At 39.1% G+C, this 15159-nt stretch overlaps 1 protein-coding gene across 4 annotated transcripts in view; it reads right to left on the reverse strand.

The window, feature by feature from the left end:
* The window catches only part of SCaMC (Short Calcium-binding Mitochondrial Carrier), a 120575-nt gene that overhangs the window by 37742 nt on the left and 67674 nt on the right, over positions 1-15159 (reverse strand). Inside the window, exon 1 of one of the 4 annotated variants that reach the window (XM_071590931.1) lies at positions 14767-14893. The exons of the other annotated variants lie outside the window; for them this stretch is intronic. Coding sequence (XP_071447032.1) covers positions 14767-14811 — 45 coding nt within the window. The 5' untranslated portion in view covers positions 14812-14893. Of the gene's footprint in view, positions 1-14766; positions 14894-15159 lie in introns of those variants that run through there. 4 annotated transcript variants of the gene reach the window in all.

Genomic DNA, 15159 nt, shown 5'->3' on the forward strand with positions numbered 1-15159 from the left:
TCCCCGTCTATTACTTATTCTAACAACTGTACATGTTCAGGAATTGAAAAGAGACCGCATTTGACGTCCAAATAAACATCAAAACTAGAGAAACAACGAAAATATGGTTTTGACCAGAAGAATGATATGTGCGGAACCTTGTTACAGAGACATGTACACGTCTATCACTCAAAGTTCAAGCCCTGGTTGATAAAAATACAAAAAAGGAGAATTTGTCATTGAGCACTGCAACAGTTTACATTATAAAAGTGCCCTTGCGTCGGAAAATACCATACGGACTCCAAGCCTAATTTTTATAGCACTATACGTTCAATTGCACATAATTAACAAGAAGAATTTAATAACATTTTTCGCTACCAGCTTCAATAATAGATGCCAATAACAATTAATTCACAATGGATAACATCTGTAGTTGTAATATCGGTGCGGTTTTTTAGGACGCCATATAGCGCGTACACTTATCGAAGATACGATTATACACGATAAGATTAACGATTATTGGAGTCAGACTTGGAGTCACAATCATCGGAGTCCTTACAAGAGGGAACACACCCATTATTGGCATCAGAACTTGGGCTAGTCTCTTAAACGAGTGCGTTCAACCATGTCGGAAAGAATGCGAAGAGGATAGCCCGACAAAAATTAATTTTCACATGACAGAATATGTGGTTTGCGTACGTATTAACGGATTACCCACGAACAGTTTAAAGAAAAATCAGGTAACACTCACACCTTCTACCAGAGCAACCAATTTAAAAATTTTACAAAACATTTTGAACGAGTCTAAAGAGAAATGCACGCGAAGACTCGGATAATTGAAGAGGAGTGCGGGCATCTTGCCGACAGCGATCAGAAATACCTTAAGCAGTTAAGGGATACTATATTAAATTTTACAACGAAAATGTCTCTTTCAGCGAAAGTTTGTTGTACAGAAAATCCGCGACATACGCTTAACTGCCTTGCCATTTGTGACCGCGCAGACATTCTCGAGTTTGAGACTTGAGACGCAGGAACATTCATTTCTTAAACTTCAAGAAAAAGCTTGTCCATCACGCCATTATTTCACGGGGTATTCTACTTTTTTTAAACAGTTAATGCCTCTGCATAATAGAGCGAAATGATATTCAATTCCCAGCGAAGATGGGTATTTACTTGATTCTTGTAATATCTAATGTATGCATCATGGCTCCAGCTATTGTCCTTCAAATCAAAAGCCGTGATAACTATTAGATAAAGGAAATAATTTCTTAAAATGTAAGTAATCCCCCGGCTGTTTCACGAGTTTTTAATAAAAACTCACCTCAAAGCACAAATTCTTTCGCTTTTTTTCACTAATTAACTCCAACAAAAGCTTCGAAAAAGTTATAACAATGGTTTCTAGAGATGCCTTCTCATGGATAGGTCCTAGGTGACCACTTACTGCCGGTGGCTAGCCGCTCAAAGCTACGATGGGATCGGTATCAAAGCATCGCCGGAACCGGCGGCAGGCGGCTTCGCGCAACTGAAATCTGTAGCGCAAAGACTACCCACTTATTAAGGACAATATCCGCGCTCTCTCATCAATATGAATAAAATTAATGGACTAGCTAAGGCACCCGATACCAACGAATGTCCTAGATAATAAAACTAATGAGAAACAATAAATCATACAAGTATGACGTTGCTTCATTCTTTCAAACTCGTTGACTCTCGAACTGCGTCATGCCTTGCTTTTGAATCCTAATAACTACATCAAATGAGATTGCAGAAGAATAAATCACGAAAGGTTACCAATCAGGCATTTGGTGCGCTCGAGAAGGGGACTGGTATTGTTTTGCCCTCTCTCAAAAACGCAGACTTCGCCAATGACAACCTCATGAAATATTGATGTTCAGCCCTAGAATACCATAAATATACGGATATTTAGATCTGCGCGCACTGGATTCTGCATTTCAAATGGAGTTGCTGTTTCACTTGCGTCTGCCCTCTTCGTTGGCCTCGGTATGGTCACCGAAACGGACTAGTTGCTGGACTAGACAGAATTAAAAGGACAAAAGAAAAATTCAAAGTTAAAATCTTAAGAACTGAAGAGCCTCGGCGATAACAATCATCACTCTCTCTTTCTCTCTCACAAAATGCCCTTCAATGACGGGACGTTTTTAGGAAAATGATCTCAAAAAATATTCTATTATAGTGCTGCTCCAAATATACATGGGGGAGTAATCCCAATTAAACACAAACCAGGATTTCTCTCGACTATTACGTAAAAAAAAATAACCACGGAAGAAATTTTAGAAAATATGCTCTCGCTCGATAAAATCACGTTCATCATCAACCCAAAGGAAAATATGCGCATCGAAATCGTGCAATGTTTGTACAGGCCTGGGAGTCTGTTCGTGTGGATCCTTGAGGTGCACCCTAATTACGTGGGCCCATTCCGAGGATATACAATACAAAGCGTAGTTATTGAGTGGGGATTGAACTAACGACATTTTAGAACGGTGTACAGGTCTACTCGAGAGGTGTACGGAACTTTACACAGTGACCCCTTACATCGCCCTGCTGCAAAAGGTTGTAAAACATCTGGGGAAATGGGTCAGGTCAGGTGATGAGTGTCTTATTACACTGGTTTTTCACGTTCCACTAGGAATCAAATCTTTAATCTTAATTAAAACTTTCTTCAATAGATTTTCATAGAATTGTATCATTTGAGTTATATTTGTATGGATAACATATCCTAGGAGTGATACTTATATCCTTTTACTTAGACAATTGAATACATAAATGTTGTGCGTGTCGATAAATTATTAATCTAATGAGAAAAAGCGGAATACTTTATGATTTCCACCCATTTGAAAAGAAAAAACGAAAAATCTTGAGGGAAACCATTATTTAATAAACACAAACTCAAAATAAAATGGAAAATCAACGACTTAAAATCCTCGACCGCATATGAAAAACAATTCACAGTAAGAAAAACACCTAATGATGAAAATTTTTATTGAAACTAGATTGCGCGCTGAAAAGATAACGGTGGAAATAAATAAAAAATCACAATTATATAACTGTATAATGTCACATTTTTACACAGGAAGAAAAAAAAACCGAGAAAACATTATGTCCCAAAAATTTCCATTCTCCGACGATTCTTGCATTTATCGCGGCGCATTCCCATCCCACTCGAATGATATCCCTTATCCGGCATGTCCGACACACCCCCGAAGACCTATAAACCGTGAAACTATTAACTGATGAGAGATCATAAAAAGGAGACACTGCGAACTGCGTGAACGATATGAATTTGCGTCACATTCGACGACAGCATCGTCGTCTCCGAAGAATATCGCTTGCAATGGAGCCATAATCTCACTATCCCGGGGGAGTGGGGAGATGAGTGAAAGGGGAATGGACGGAGCAGTGGGAAACGACTTGTGAAGGTTGAGAAAAATTCCGAGTATGACAACCCCACTCTCCCTACCCCAACTTCCTTCCCCAGTCAACAGTCTTCCTTCCCCAACAAAAAGATCCCTGTTTTGACGTCCATTGACTACAAAAGCATCCTTACGTCTTATGCAGAATATTTTCAAGTCGCAACAGCAACACAACATCGGACGATAATACTTCATTTGCATCATATGTGACATGATCGAAAACAATAATGCGCAATATATAAATACCCGGCCACTGTGAAAACAACAAGGTAGTCAATGAGAAGACCTGTTTACCTTTATGTCCCTTATTGCTGTCCTTGACACTTTACTTTCAATCCGAAATAATAATCTATTCACTAGAAAACCTATTTCGGGCTCATTTAAAACGACTACGATGCCGTCATACTCGGAAACCTCGATCTGGTCACAATCGGGACCTTTCAACATACAATAAAGACACATGGGTAACTATAAAAGTTGGTTATGTTAAGTATTAATGCTGCAAGTAGCATGTGTGAGATATAAATAGCATGTGAAGTCGCCTGAGTTCTCCTTGAAAGCAATGAGCTCACTTACTAATACAAGAGTGTCAGGTTTCTAGGGGCATGAACAGGCTGGAATACACCACTGATTCCAATAAGGCAAAAAGGGATACCGACATATGGATTACTGGGATTCACTTGGGCACAAGGGCCCGTTTCGCGACACTACCAATCAATTTACAATTTCCTAAACTCTAATATTCTATTGCAGAAAATTGTAACTAAATTAAAACTGCTCCTTTGTTATTGACTTTTCTGATTACAATACGGAGCGATTTAGAATGTTTAAAACTACATATATTCCCGGGAGTTATTCGAGATGTATTAAACTTACTTGAAACTTTGAGAAACACTACGGCTATGCTCGGAAAACAAGGAAAAACTCGAGTAACTCGCTCCCCTAAATTTTTCACCATCCAAAACGCAAACAAAGTAATTGGGACGAAATTCATTGAAATCTTCCGCTCCCAATAAAATGTTGTGGTCGAATGGAGAAACAGCGACTTTCATAACTATAAAACACTATTTATCATTCTATTCCAGTTACGATAAACTTACGACTTTTCGAATATACTATATAGTGAACATAAATGAATAGTGAAGTGAATGAATAACAAATAGATAATAATAGGATTCAAACGTGCAAAGAAATGGGTTTGGTGTTAAGTGGTGGAGAATAAATGATCAAGTACGAAAACGCGGAATTTGAACCCGTTAGACTAGGAATTTTGGAAATAGATAAATTGTTATAGCTACGAAAGATAACATGGCATAATTTCAGTAAATCAGTATACTAATAAGACACGTAAAAATGAATTTCAATTTACTCCTAACATATCTAATTAACCATTCATGACAAAATATATGACTATAGCGACTCATTTGTTTAGAAAATTCAATGAAAACACACAACTATAAATTTATATATAATTTACATCATCATACCATGTTATCTCTTAGCACAGAATACAGATTTCTAATTAATCTTTTTTCCTGGAAGAGTGATTGCACATAACTTCCCGAAAAGCTCAATGACAATTAAAGACGTGGGTGTGTCGAAAATCAGTTCATATCGAGGAGGAAAAATGTCCACACGACTTCTCCTTTTAAGATAACTTATTTAGATTGATAATTTGCAGAGAAACTTAAATCAAGCGTGAATCAAGTATCGATAATGCTTTCAGCTCAAACTCAAAAGATTTATAATAGAGCCGAAGAATAATTTCAGACATGGTTCTGGTGCCATATTTGAATCTACCCTATTTTGAATCTTAAAACATTTTTTTTAATTTCTATGTATATTTTTTAACATTTTCACCCACACGAGATACTTCAAGTCAACGGAACACAAACGACAATTCCAGCATCCTCGAGGAATCATTCCCGGATCTCCAGAGTTAGAAGGAGCCATGCCCACCGCCACCCCAGGCAGTGCGTATTTTCTTGTATGCATCTAATAGGAGGAGCGCGTAGCATAACTTATGCGATAACTTTGATGTTTAACTAAAACTATCTTCTTCACGGTGCGGATCTAATCGTCGCTACGGAGAGCTTGCAGCGAACATAGTTATCAGTAAGTTTTCGAAACGGAAATCTTCCGAAAGAACGGAACACCAACACTTCCTAGTAAGAGACTTGCTGGTTTCCAAGAAAATGCACACGCGTTGGCCTCATGTGCGCATGCGTCGCTGTCGTCATCGAATATGCATGTCCGAGGCTGAAAAGGATCGACAAGACTTTTCCAAGCGACATTGCAATGCAGCGTTGAAAAGACCTGCAACGCTGCTAAGTCCTTCCTGAAACCTTTTCGACAACTGGTGACATTTGGACTCGCTAAAGCCTCACCCGGCCGATTGGATTGTAAACAATTCTGCGAAGGTTGTGGAGTTTTGACTGTTGTGAAGTTTTGACTACGGTGGAGGAAGAAAGGTTGGGGAGAAAATTTGAAGGTTGAAGGCAGAGGGAACACAGAGAGACAAAGAGCCGTTCTAAAACGACCTCTTCCGAGTGTATTTCTTTCAAATACATGCAGACTATCTTAGTCGGAAAATTGATTACTGCGCATAGGAAAGAACTTTCAACCGAATAATAAAAATAGAGAAAATGGCTATCGCTACAAACGAGGGGAAATACTACGGACTCGTGAGGGTCTTCGACTGAAGTAAAATAGCTCTCAAATCTTTACTGTAGCAGTTTTAGCTATGCGCTGGCCGACGTTTATATCACGGCGGAGTTAACGCTGGATAATAAATTTGAAGCGTCTCATCGTAAACCATTTACCTCTCCATTTATTAGGAAAACAAAATATGTCCAATTAAAACGAGGGAGGATTTCATGACCGAGTATGACAAACTGTTACCTGAGGGAGATGGATTTAAAAAGAAGTCTGAAACGAAAGGGAAAGATACTGAATTTTTCACAAATAAAGAAGCCAATGATATTCATTCTTAATGCACCTTCTATAAGGACCATTTGTCAACTGTAAATTTGATAATTTTGAATAAAATGCGAAATTTTGTTACGACCTTGAACTGCTATGTAACATTCTGGTGAGAGATCAATGACCGACTGGGGAGAGGGTAACGAGGGAGAGATCAGAAATACCAAAAAGTAAATCAAGAAACCAATGCAAGCGAGCAAATAAAATTTTACGAGACTTATGACACTAACTGCAATCATTAATTTAAATGGAAAAATGAAAAATAAATTCACGAAAGGGTATATTTGCAAAATACCCCGGCATCACGACATAATGAATTATAGTTATAATATCGATGGGACCATTGAGCAATCAATGGCAACTAAGCATTGCACAATATGTGCGTTTACGGTCAGGTGGATCAAAGTTAACAATAAACGGACGAATTTGTAAAATTAAAAAGGAGAAAACTTTTTTCATGCCAAGCACATGCTCCTCGCTTTGCAATTCGAATTCTCCATGTTTCAGGCGCCTTGCAGTATCAAAGACGCTAAATTAGTTATAGAAAAACATAGAAGGCCAACAAAAGGCCGATGCTCAAGAATCGAAGTAACCATGAGAATGAATGCAACGCGGTCAAATTCTGAATTTCCTCGATGGTTAATTCATAAATTATCCGCCGGTGAACATTAAAAATGGTATCCAAACATAACCCAGTCGAATAAGATATAACACTTTTTCTAAACATTACATTGCGATATTTGACTACGTGCTAAATCATCTTTCAAGCCGAACCAATGCGTTAAGTGAAGTGATCAGTGGAACAGTGTACCATTATAAAGAGTCCCCTAACATTGGTCCTCTGACAAGTTATCGGCCAAGTTGAGAAAAATTAATATCAACTACCTCGATAAGGAATTATCGCTATTCAAGATGAGTGCACACCAGCAATTGGGAAGACGCGTGTACGCGGACGTGATTGTGTCTGCGTGTGAATATTTATATTCGTAACGTTAGTCACTGGCGTGAGGATCGCTTGTCGCACTTAAAAACGAAAAAGGCAATCACAATTTTGTTTCTTGAATATTTCTGTGGCACAACCACCTTTTTCAACGGAATAAGAGTGAGAGAACAGGTCATGGGCAGGAGGGAAGGGCAGGTGTAGGGGAGTGAAGAGGGAGTAAAGGAGATGGCTAAGGGGAGGAGGGATTTGAGGGTGGGGTGATCGGCAGGAGTGGAAGGAGGGTACACCCATAGTGGGCAAGGTTCAGACTGGGTTCGCCCATGATCCCAAGAACCAAATGCACGCCACCAAGTTTTTCGAGCTTTGTTTATTTTTTAAATTTATTTATTTAAATACCCTACAAGCCACCGCCAGAGTGTGTGGCAGAATTGAATACACACAAGACTAATTTTACCCGAACATGACCCTACCGCGGTCGAACGATGTTATTATGATCCCCTATCGTTCGTGCAAAAAATAATATCTTAAATCTATCTGTTCTACACTTAATCTCTCTAATTTTATTAACATGATCTCTCCTACCGTAGTACGATGGGGGTAATAATACATTTTAAACATCACTGCCAAACAGACGCCCTTCCAATTTATGCAAGAGCTGCTATCTGTTATTTAACCTTCGCTCCGTGAGTGATTCCCAGGCTAGCTGCTCTAATATTTTGGGTACGCTACTAAGTTTATCCTAACGTTTTACAAATCTAGTTCTTCTACGCTGCACGCGATCCACTTCGGCAATTAATCCAAATTCGTGAGGATCCCATATGCTTGCAGCATATTCTAAATGAAGCCTAACAAGCGACAGATAACATTTCTCTCTGACCTTTTCATCACATTTCCTCAAAAATATTCTAATAACCCTAATTGTTTGTTGGCTTGTATCACATATTCCCCGTATGGGTTTCACCCAGGTGAGATCGTGAGTGAGGGTAACTAACGCCTGTGTAGTTAATTGAGTCTACACATTTCATTTCGATGTTCCGATGCAGTAGGCTTTCTGGTGGGATTCGCTCTTTTCTCAAAAATTTGCAAGTAAAATTCTTATTTCCAAGTTACACACCAGCGATGTATAGCATTAAGGTCATCACCCCGACGCCCCGATATCCCTGCTGAAAGCACGCAACCTCTGATTGATGCCTTCCACTCGGCTCCAAACCAGAGGTCCACGATCAATCCTCGGGACAAGGCTGCAGATCGAGAGCGTCACATCAATCCCCTCGACACCACCCACCCGCTTCACTTCCGATTTCAATTCCCTGAACGAATTCAGAATCTCTTCAGATCCACGGTCGACGGCACCGTTGACGCCAATATGAGCTACGACCCACAACCTGGGACACTTCGTGCCGCTTTGCCGCCGCTCCAACCGCCTTCGTCACCTGTGGCATGCCACCACTAGGAATGCACCATGTCGTCAGGCGCTGGCTCAAACCCTCATCGTCTGCCCTCTCCGGCAATGAGACGTTAAGTCATCGGGGGAAGGGAAACAATAATTGTTACATTGCGGAGAGGGACATGTTTGGTAACTGCAAGAGAGAGTGATGTGGAATGTTTGCAAAAGGCGCGGTGATTATGTATGCGAATGTTGGCGGGTGTGGTGCATTTCCCAACGTAGGAGGAGCATAATTTGCAATTTAGTTGGTAACCTATATTACGGGATGTGCGAGAGGGAGCACTGCGTGATGGGAGCGAATTAGCCAGTTGAAAATGGAGGTAAGGAATGGTGAAGACGGCATTTTTCACATTTGGGCCAATTGCCAAGTATTGGTGTGTATTCGTGGACGACGGAGGGTTAAGATAATGACTTCGTGGATTTTAATACGTTGTACACACTGACTTTTCGTTTAAAAGTGAAGGAGGGGCATTTAGGTAGTAAGTCAACCATTGTTCTTTGGTTGGTCAGAATAGGTATAAGGTCTTCGGGGATATGCTATAGGGACTGAATTCCCGGAGAACACGTAGGGCAGATGTAGAGGATGTGTGAGTTTTTATTGGAAAGTTTTAGGCGTGTGAAAAATTTCCGAGGATTTTTTCAAGCCACTCAGCTTAGTTGAGGAGAGCGTTGTGTAAATTGGTGAGATATGTAACAAGAGACTTACGAGTGTTGCAGGTTCAGAGACGGCGGATGAGGAGTGAGAACGAAAAGGAGCGTTTAGTGTGTGATGTATCACAGCTGGTTTAGTAGAGATATTGCAGTGTGTCAGTGGGTTTTATGTGTACATACCTAGTTGTAGAATTGCTTATTGGTGAGCGACATATTAACGTCGAGGAAAGTGATTTCTGGGAAGATTAAGTGGAAGTGAAGGAGAGAGAGATAAAGAGAGAAGAGAAAGCGTCGAGGGAAGACATACTTCGAATATATCGAAGGAATATAAATAAGGATACATACAAAACACATACTAATATCATATATGTATCTCGTATATCATCTATGTATCTAAACCAAAAGAAATGTTGCAGGGAATAACAGGAAAGGAATTTTTTCTTCAGGAGGCCTAATATAGTATTTGCGTATGAAGGGCTGAATCTACTCATATTTGAACAATTAATTTTCTTTTAAATTTATCGATGAATACATTAAAACTTGTTAGCATAAAAACAATTCTGCATTGGCCCAGTTCCACTGACCTTGGATTGACTACCGACGAGACTTGTTTTTAACCTATTGACAAACTAACGGTCTTGGACCTCAACCCTCAACAGCAGTTTCCAATACATTCCAGGGTATCCAAACCTCTAAAACAGGTCATCAATATATGACTTTGCAAGGAAAGTTCGATGAAGGGAACTCATGAGGTCGAACTTCGCGAGAACACAAGATAAACTTAACGCGAATATAAACAAATAAATCGTACAAATGGTTGTGGTTCATTTTTATTCCCTTTCTTTCGTGTAACATATAACTAATTTATTAGGTGAATTAACCCTTGGTTTGATATAAGTCTTCCTCCAGCATGTGCATGCATATTAACTAAATATTTTTCCCTAACCCCTTCCTCTACCATATCCTCACAGATCATCCCACCCTTCCCACCTGGTGCTTGCACCCACTGCCAAAAACCTCTTTGGTGGGTTGCGGGGCATTTATGTCGATATCGAATAGATTGATTGGGTTTAAACGACAATTCAACGAATGGTTGGTATTATTTAAAGGTATTATTAAGGTTTTAAGGTGATAGCTTCAGCCATGTCGCACCGCAATATTAGTCTGTAAAACTCTATTGTGTTGGAACGAAACATTTGAGACTGGCGTGATGACTTTATTTGTCATAAGTATTAAAGAATTGAAAAATTGAAATACGAAGGCATACTGGATTTCTTTTGCCCCGATTTTTTTTAAAGCAAGGCTCTGCCAAACGCTTAATTAGTCTTCGCGTTTTAGTTTCCCTTCCTTGAAGAAAAGCATCGCTAACAAATTTCATCTTTTCCTCATAAACATACCTGTGTTCTTCTTTTACTAGGTTTATTCTTTTACTTTATCAACAACGAGCCATGTAATGATTGTGATATATGAAAAGGGAGAAGTGGGGTATGAAAAACATTCAGGACGAACAATATAATAATAACCATCATACATTTTCAAAGACAATAGCTATAAATTATTAAATTAATAAATCTTTTATATAGTAAAGGAATGAATGCATACTTAAAATCATGAGTTTGGTCATGGAGAGTTCATCATCATGGGTTATCAATCCAAGGATTAGTTTGTAAGTTTTCCAAACTACCCTGTTGTCAACGAATCTCTTTATTCCTTTATTACGTCTCCTCGGTTTGAAATCCTTCATTACCTGCTTCTTGTAGTCCCTGCTTAGCCTTACTCAGTAATTCTTCTCTTCCCATCTTTATGTTTTCTTAAATTATAGTTTTCAGTACACTGCCGTGCCTACGAATGTATTCAATCATGGTAGCAGGTTGAAGTAAAATATTTTTGTCATATTGTCAAGCTTTATTCCTGTTGCCCTGAGATGAACTGGAATTTGTGAGATTTAAAAGCAAGATGATCTCAATCGATACTCCATAAGAACTAATTCCGACAATTTTCAGAAAAATTTAAAAGCAAGATGATCTCAATCGATACTCCATAAGAACTAATTCCGACAATTCTCAGAAAAATATAAATCAACCAAATTTTTAGTTTATAAACTAACTTTTTAAAGCGACGAATAAAACAATGAAGAACTAGGCAAAGTATTTACAATGGATCAAATTTTCATTTTCAAAATATCATTTGATTTTATTTAGACAAATCCTCTATCTTCACGTAAACTCAGAAGAAATAGCGTAAAATGCCACCATGAATAATTTTCATCTTATTTCGGCAACCATTATTTGTTAAAACAATCAATGCACAACCCCGGGAGGGCACAACTCCAATGACAGATCCGAGGACAAAATGGTTGCTCTGGGATCAAAATACAACAATCGCACGCAACCGCTATGCTGATAGAACAAATTCCACGGAAATGGTCGAAGACCATTCTCCTCAAAATAGATTAATTTCATTTTGCCGATAAGGATGACCACTCCGAGGGCGCAGTCCTCACCTGTGACGCAATGAACTCTCGACTATGACTCAGGAGTTCTTCGCTACGGGAACGCCAGCCTGATTCCCCTTAGTTGATGTTTCACAAGGCGAATGCACAGAGCATTAATACCACCGCGACGTAAAAAAATGGCTTCTTCGATCGAATGCTACGTTCGGATCACGATGGTGCGGTGGCTTCCCACCCAGAAGAGGTGGCTTCGTCTCTCGACGGCGGTAGGATTTCTCAAAAGGTATCCCGATCCCTACTTAGGTGCCACTTAGAAGTGAAGTACAGATGGGTTCTTACATTGCGTGACCCCCTGGCGTCTTTAGTTAAGAACAGACTAATGCCGACGCCGGGTTTCTCTCCACCTTTTCCCCGTTCTTTGAAAATCCTAGCCCTACGTAATTCCCCACATCCGTTACTTTTGGCGCAAATTAACCCAGCTGTTAGTCGCCTCCCGCCATCTAAAGGTAATACTCGTCCTACTCCTACGGGCGTAAACATCTGAGTGAGGCAGAATATTGCCTCAAATCAGTTAATATGAATGAGCCATTATCATGGGAACTCGTACGGTGGAAACTCAAGGGGAGAATTTTACGTAGATATCAATTTATTAACCTTAAATTACCATAATGCTATCAGTTTTTCCGACAATATTTAATGGCAGAACATTGCAATTAATACCCAATACATCTGTTTGTGAATTCATCATTTTATTCAGGCTGAACTTGTTTTTGTCGATCAAAGTCCTATTTTTTTGAGAAAATTATGCGCAGCCAGTGAGAAGGACGTCGATTCTGAGAACATATACAGCTGGTTATTATACCAAGGGTTTATTCTGCTCCTTAACGGATAAATAGGAGACATTTACTGGGTTGACTTACCACGGGGAAGTGATAATGCTACATCAATCGCTTCTGGACTGCAGCCGTTATAACACAGTCCTTCGTCTCCACCCGAAACAGACTGGGCGAAGTGTTAAAGCGGGAATTAATGGCAGTAGCTTGCATGATAGTTGAAATAAATCGGATCTCACACTGAAACCTAGAAAATTTGGACCATAATTTTTACTTTATCAGGTTAGGAAAATAATAATTCCCTTGGCGTAGTGTTCACAAATTACCGCATTATACGGCTCCGAAATAGTAGCAGAATGGTTCGTACACTCCAGATTGACAAAAAGAGACTTATGATGTTTAAAACAAACGATGCACTCAAAACAATTATCTCTAAGATATTCATTAAAAAGCTATCTACTTTTAGGTGTGATTTTTCGGAGTATTCGTTAACCCTTCTCTGGCGCGATTTATCAGAAGTTATACTTCTTGGATGCGATATGTCTGCCGTAGTGTAAATCGTCCGTCCTATGTAATGACTGGAAGCCAAGGATTTAAAAGAGATGGTCTTTCTATGTGGAGTTGGATTTAGCTTGGGAGTTTCCAGAGGCATCCCCCGAAATTGAACCGGTTATCCTTTAACGGGCATGCCAATTATCTACCCCACTGGCTACCACAATGCCCGGATTACACCCAATTCCTCAATGATGTGAGACTATCTGCGAAGCCAGAATACGACCTCGTACATTTCTCAATTCTCTTCGAAACGTAAGGTCAAATGATTTGGATTTTCAGGCTCCCATCTTGTGTACGAGTATGTCGCGAGACAAATGGTTTTCGGAGTTTAACCATTCTGCAGACAGTACTCAGCTAAAATATAAATATAGCTGGCGGCATTTACAATAGAGGAAAGTTAGGTTAATGTACCATTTAATATTGTGTTATCCGATTCAAGTGATTAATAGGCTATCTCACAATGAAATGAAATCATCTCGTAACTGGCATGACGCTAGATAGTTCATGCAATTCCCCCAATGTAAGCCTCGTGCTCATATCATGACAAAAGACTTGTTACGCAAGCGCATGTCTGTCTCTTCAAGGGAAAACCTAGTAAGCCATATAAGCTAACTCAAGTCACGTGCAGGAGTTTTTTCAGTAGCACTTAAAAAATGACACAGAGGAATACAATCACGAGTGTTTGTAAAACTAAATGAAAAACGAGGAGGTAGGGTGAGTTAGTCGCAAAAATATACCATTAGCTTGAATGTAAATGATAAAGATTAACCGCCAATCCAAATATTACATTATATTTTATTTACTGTAGAGAATATTGACATTATACTTCAAAATGGCTGCTTCCGCTGAACTTCCCTTCAAATTCAACACAACGGATGCAGACTGGAAATATAGTGTCATATATACAATCAGTTCTAAGTTACCATTTATCATAGCGATGAATTGAACATTAATAAATACGAACAGTAACGACATTTCAAAAGAAAACTAGCTGTTCAAAGCATTCGACATTAGTCGACAAGCGTTTTCCTTTTATTTGATGCCTATCTTCTGAATGAAATCACAACAAAAATAACGAAAGTGACGAGTTCTTTATCTCTCTCCATAATCAAGGGCGTGCATCGTCGAGCCGTGAGAATATCTGACACCAAATCTCATTTCGCAAGGACTCAGTATATCTTTCCGGTATCGTTAATGATACGTCAGTCTGGAAAATCCGACTAAACTATGCCGCTGGCTAAATTTCCTCAATAAATCCCCTGTACTGGTAAATAATAAAAATATACAATTTACTACTAAAATCAACAATTAAAATTTACTATAAGAATGTTAACATTACTGCATTATTTTACTATCTTCTGCGCTCGACCGATCCCTCCTACTTGCAAATTATATCCAAACATGCAGACTTTCGAGTTAAGTTTATCTGCAGATTTGAACGACGATTTTAACGACGGTTGAAAATCTTTCATTGACGTAACAGTAGGACTTACCTCCTTCACATAGCCTTCCGCGTGACTGCAGGATGCTGTTTCCATGACACAAGAGATATGGAAATTCCAATGTACAACCGAAAATTAGGGAAAAATCCAGACTTTCTATCTTAATGTTCAACTAAGTTCACGACTTCATGCTCAACTGAGTTGATCTAGAGGAAACGTCGCATTGATTTTCCTGATAGCGGACGCGGCTTCCGAGGTCTCAACAAGAGATTAAACGTATTGCCTCATACGATGAAAAGAATTAATGAAATTCATATAAATTCTTAACTACGAGAATAATATTTTTCACAATAATAATTTTCAGGTAAATAATTCCCAAAGGAATTATTTCCAGTTAGCCAATTATTTCCCCGCTTACATTGCTAAAATAAACAGAAATTTACA

Source organism: Hetaerina americana, unplaced genomic scaffold, assembly GCF_022747635.1.
Source record: "Hetaerina americana unplaced genomic scaffold, ioHetAmer1.1.p SCAF_4, whole genome shotgun sequence".
NCBI classification, from domain to species: Eukaryota; Metazoa; Arthropoda; class Insecta; order Odonata; family Calopterygidae; genus Hetaerina; species Hetaerina americana.